Below are 4,093 nucleotides of genomic sequence, written 5' to 3'. Positions count from 1 at the left end.
GTATTAAAAGCACTTTTAAGCCCCTCAAATACAATTCCGAACAAGCCCTTAGAAAGTATTACCTCATAAATCCTAGGTTTAAGACTTGCTAGATTCAACGGTTTCTACTAGATTTGAAGAATTTCTTTTTAATTTAATTTATTAAGCTGACGCTTATACTCGAACAGTATATGTTTCAATTTTATAGCCTGAGAAAAGGGGCAATAAATAAATAAATAAATAAATCAGAAGCAAAAAGGTGAAAGTCCCCTTTGGAAGTTCATTCCCGTTTTTATAGAACAAAATTAGAAAAATAGAAGGGCAATTTTGGGCCGTTAAGGTTACAAACAAAACAAAAAGTTCCGTTGCCGGGACTTGAACCCGGGTCTCTCGGGTGAGAGCCGAGTATCCTGACCAACTAGACTACAACGGATTGGCGATTATTATCCGAAACTAATAAATAATAATTTGTACAACAATTACTCTCAAAACCAATCGTTTGCTTGATCTCATTATGAAAGAGGTTTTCTCCGATGGCCAAAATTTTTGTCAGACTACCGATTGTCTGCAGTTTCACTTGCACTAGCTTTCCTGGATTAATCCGTAGATTTCTGCAGTACATTGAGTCATTCTATGATCAAAATTATATTTTATTGTATATAACGATGTACATGTTGTCACGTTATTTAAAATTTTTAAATAACACAGCAATATATTTACTATGTGAGAAATGACTCATTTTCTTCCACGATCATTTTCATTATTTTACTTTTCAAAATCATCATTAGATCTGTAGACTCATATAGATTTCACATATCCAATGATCACTTTGAAAAGGAGAAAGATGATAGAAAGACCATAAAAAGACGTATAACATGCTTCTTACTAACGTGACATTGTGTACATCGTTAATACACAAAATAAAAAAACAAAAAAAAAACCATAAAATGATTTCTCTTTACTTTATTTGCAATGGAGAATAATGGGACCACGCCAGACCCTAGGGATGGTTCCAATGGATTAATGTGCAAGCAAGATTTCAAGTTCTTCACCTACACCGTGCATGTTGTTTATCACATTATGCGTATCATATTAACCTATGATTAAGAATAGGAGTTAATCAGATTTGCGAGTTTAAAAAGCATAATCCACATTTCTAATTTTGCATAGCCAAATTTATAGCACCTTGAATGGATATGATCGATTTCATAGATCTAATCGTGCATACATTGTTATATAGTGAATATATTCTCACATCATTTAAAATTTTTATATGACATGACACCATATACACCTTTAGATCAAACATAACACAATCTTAACTATGAGATCCTATTCCATCCCATTAATTAGGAAAGTAATATAAAAGCCTCTTCTAATAATTTTTACACTCTTTTTACCTTACAGTTGATGTTACATGTTTTAAGTAACTTTATTTTTTAATGGTTGATATAAAACACTACTTAAAACACGCTACATCAACTAGTGCGAAATAGATGTCATAAATAGGTGCGAATAACATCATTACTCATAAGTTTTACGTTTCTTTTAATAATAAAATGACATCATGATGTAAAATTTACATGTGCGATAAACATGTAGGTGATATGTAAAATATAATCCAACTGTGGCTTCACAAAATCCAAAAAAGAAAAAGAAAAAAAGAAGAGACTGATGTAGTAGAAGGGTACTAATGTGTAACACCACAAAGAGTTATACTCAAAAATTTAGCATATAGTATAGGAAGCATATGGTATTTGCTAAGGTTAAAATTTAAAAATTTTGTACTATCAAATTATATTCAACAGGAAAGTTGAAGACTACAACGTTGATTCAAATGGCACTCACAATGTCACTCAGTTTCCCGATCTGAATTATACAATTTACAAAACAATTTTCACAAACGAGCAGCAAAATTAATAAAAAACAAAAAAAAAAAAATGACGTCCTGCTCCAGCCTTTTGAGTATGTGTTGGAAATTTCTTGTATAATGTTGTATGTTTATTTTACCTTGTCTTTGATCTCTTCCATACAATTACTATTCCATAGAAATCAGATGATGCCAACAAGTTCTCACCGTGGTTCCAAGCGACACCGATAACTGGAAAACGATGACCCTGCAGTCACAATAGCTTAGGTCAGATTGAAAGCAGATTGATAACTACAGTTAACCATGAAAACCTGATTGGCAAATAGGATGGACCTGCAGCTTGTTTACACATGTATGCCGGGGCCTAGTTAAATCATAGAAGTAGACATTCGAATCCTCACTTCCAGCAACTACATGTTACAAGTAAATCACAATATCAGATATCTATAATCAACAGAAGGATTTTTCTTTTGTTCTTGATTGAAGGGAAGTATCCAAATCTAGAGAACATCTCACTCTAATGATTTTATATTATCTTTACATAGCCTTGGAGTTTCAACATCATGAAAAATTACCTTTTCACATTTCTGGATCCCCCTCAATTTACTATGCCAAAATGTAATCAGGAGTACAAATTTTTTTCAAAAAAATTTTAATAAAAAAAAAAAAAACAAAATTACAAAACAAAATTACAAAGAAAAAGCAAAACCACCATTGGGTGTATAGAAGTGAGAGTATGTATAGCATTACTCAAAATTATAATAAGATATCCAAACACCCCACTATCAGAGACAGAGAGATAGAGAGAGTTTATAACGCCTGGAGAGATGGCAGCAAAAAATTGTTTCCTCTTTAGTCATGTCATACATTTTTAGGCAAAATTGAGAAAGTCTGTATTTTGAAAAGGCACTCCAAACAATGTACAGTAAAAATTGTAATGGAGAATATAATACGTTGATCTTGACGTACAAACCTATGTATTCTCCTTTTTCAAGGGAAAGCAGAGGACAGAAGGAAGCTCGAATGCTATGTATTCGTGGAGTTAACTTCAGCGAGCAACGAAGAGTCAAATAACCTTGTATTTCCAAAGCAACACTACAACAAGAAGGCAACCTTATTATCAGTGCTCCAAGATAAAGACCTTGGCCCGGTTTGGTTGATGGAAATGCAATTTGGGAATGAGATACCTATTCCTCCCACTATTCAGAAGCAGTTCGTTCAAATAACTTCATTTGGGAGCACTTAGACTTTAGTATTCTGATACCTTCATCTGGGTGTACTCGGTAGAAAAAGAAAAGAGAAAAACTACTAAATTTTGTCTCTATGGTGTGGGAGTCAGAATACCATGTTCACCCCGTAGTATGATTTTACCCCAAAATCTGGTAAAAACATTTCAACAATAGGACTGAGATTTTGATACCCATGCCCCAAATGTGGGTCTTGGCAATAATGGGAATCTCATTCCATTCCTTCATGCCATACCTATCAACCAAACGTGGCCTTACAAGTTTTAAGGCATATTCAGCTGATCAGACCTGAAGAAAGACAAACCTCCATCTTGAGTACATGCCAGCAGCACAGGTCCACGAGCAAGCAGGGAGAAACTTCTGTACTGCACAGTTGTGACTGGAGATTTGCGTCTGCTGCTACTTCGATGGCGATGCGAACGAGATAATACTCCTGTATGAGAGTTCATACTAACTGAGTAGATACACCCCTGCACATATTGTTCGAGTCCGAGTAACAACGTTAAAAGAAGAACATGTAAGTTCGTCAGATCAAAACGATGTGAGATATATATGGATAACACCTGTGAATCCCCACAGAAGATGAGCTGACCGGTGTGATCATGGTCCATAGAGGTAACCTCACCGTCAAAGACTGCTTTATTAATAATTCTCCCAGTGCTGAAATTGAATACCTGGTATACAAGTGTAGAAGTGACATCGATCAGATAGGATCTACGAAGCATCATATGGACATGGGCTATGAACATGATATAAGAATATTCATACTAAAACTCTCATATCAGGAGGATGTGATAATGGCAGGGCTAGGATATGATATGGCAGGCTTATGAAAAATAAATGTGCATTTTCTGTCAAGTTTATGTAAAATTGTTACACTTGATATATGTAACTTACAGTAATACCATCTCACAAGTACATTGCAAATTTTGATAATTCAAGGTTATGATTGAAAACCCTTGACAGTTCGCACAGGGGAGGATAAGTGAAGTTCCCC

The 4,093-nt window shown here is 34.5% G+C and overlaps 1 protein-coding gene and 1 non-coding gene across 2 annotated transcripts; both read right to left on the bottom strand.

The window, feature by feature from the left end:
- Positions 1–339: 339 nt before the first annotated feature.
- Positions 340–412, bottom strand: TRNAE-CUC (transfer RNA glutamic acid (anticodon CUC)). The gene has a single exon. It is a non-coding gene; the product is annotated as a tRNA-Glu (tRNA).
- A 1,339-nt stretch (positions 413–1,751) lies between these two features.
- Positions 1,752–3,880, bottom strand: LOC132167463 (uncharacterized). Its single transcript, XM_059578450.1, has 5 exons — positions 3,660–3,880; positions 3,385–3,566; positions 2,823–2,944; positions 2,183–2,259; positions 1,752–2,096 (listed from the first exon to the last, which is right to left on the bottom strand). Exons 1-5 carry the CDS (start codon positions 3,843–3,845, stop codon positions 1,986–1,988), a joined length of 678 nt encoding a protein of 225 aa, XP_059434433.1. The 5' UTR covers positions 3,846–3,880; the 3' UTR covers positions 1,752–1,985.
- Between the last annotated feature and the right edge of the window lie 213 nt (positions 3,881–4,093).

The sequence above is a fragment of the Corylus avellana genome, chromosome ca1 (assembly GCF_901000735.1).
Source record: "Corylus avellana chromosome ca1, CavTom2PMs-1.0".
In the NCBI taxonomy this organism is placed as follows: domain Eukaryota; kingdom Viridiplantae; phylum Streptophyta; class Magnoliopsida; order Fagales; family Betulaceae; genus Corylus; species Corylus avellana.
Note: the sequence above shows the minus strand (reverse complement) of the source record. Positions and strands in the feature narration are given on the sequence as shown.

Coding starts and splice junctions, on each gene's coding strand:
- LOC132167463 (XM_059578450.1), bottom strand. CDS start 3,845: ATGTTCATAGCCCATGTCCATATGATGCTTCGTAGATCCTATCTGATC. Junction 2,945..3,384: donor GGAGGTTTGTCTTTCTTCAG/GTCTGATCAGCT, acceptor TTCTTGTTGTAG/TGTTGCTTTGGAAATACAAG. Junction 2,097..2,182: donor CATGTGTAAACAAGCTGCAG/GTCCATCCTATT, acceptor TTGTGACTGCAG/GGTCATCGTTTTCCAGTTAT.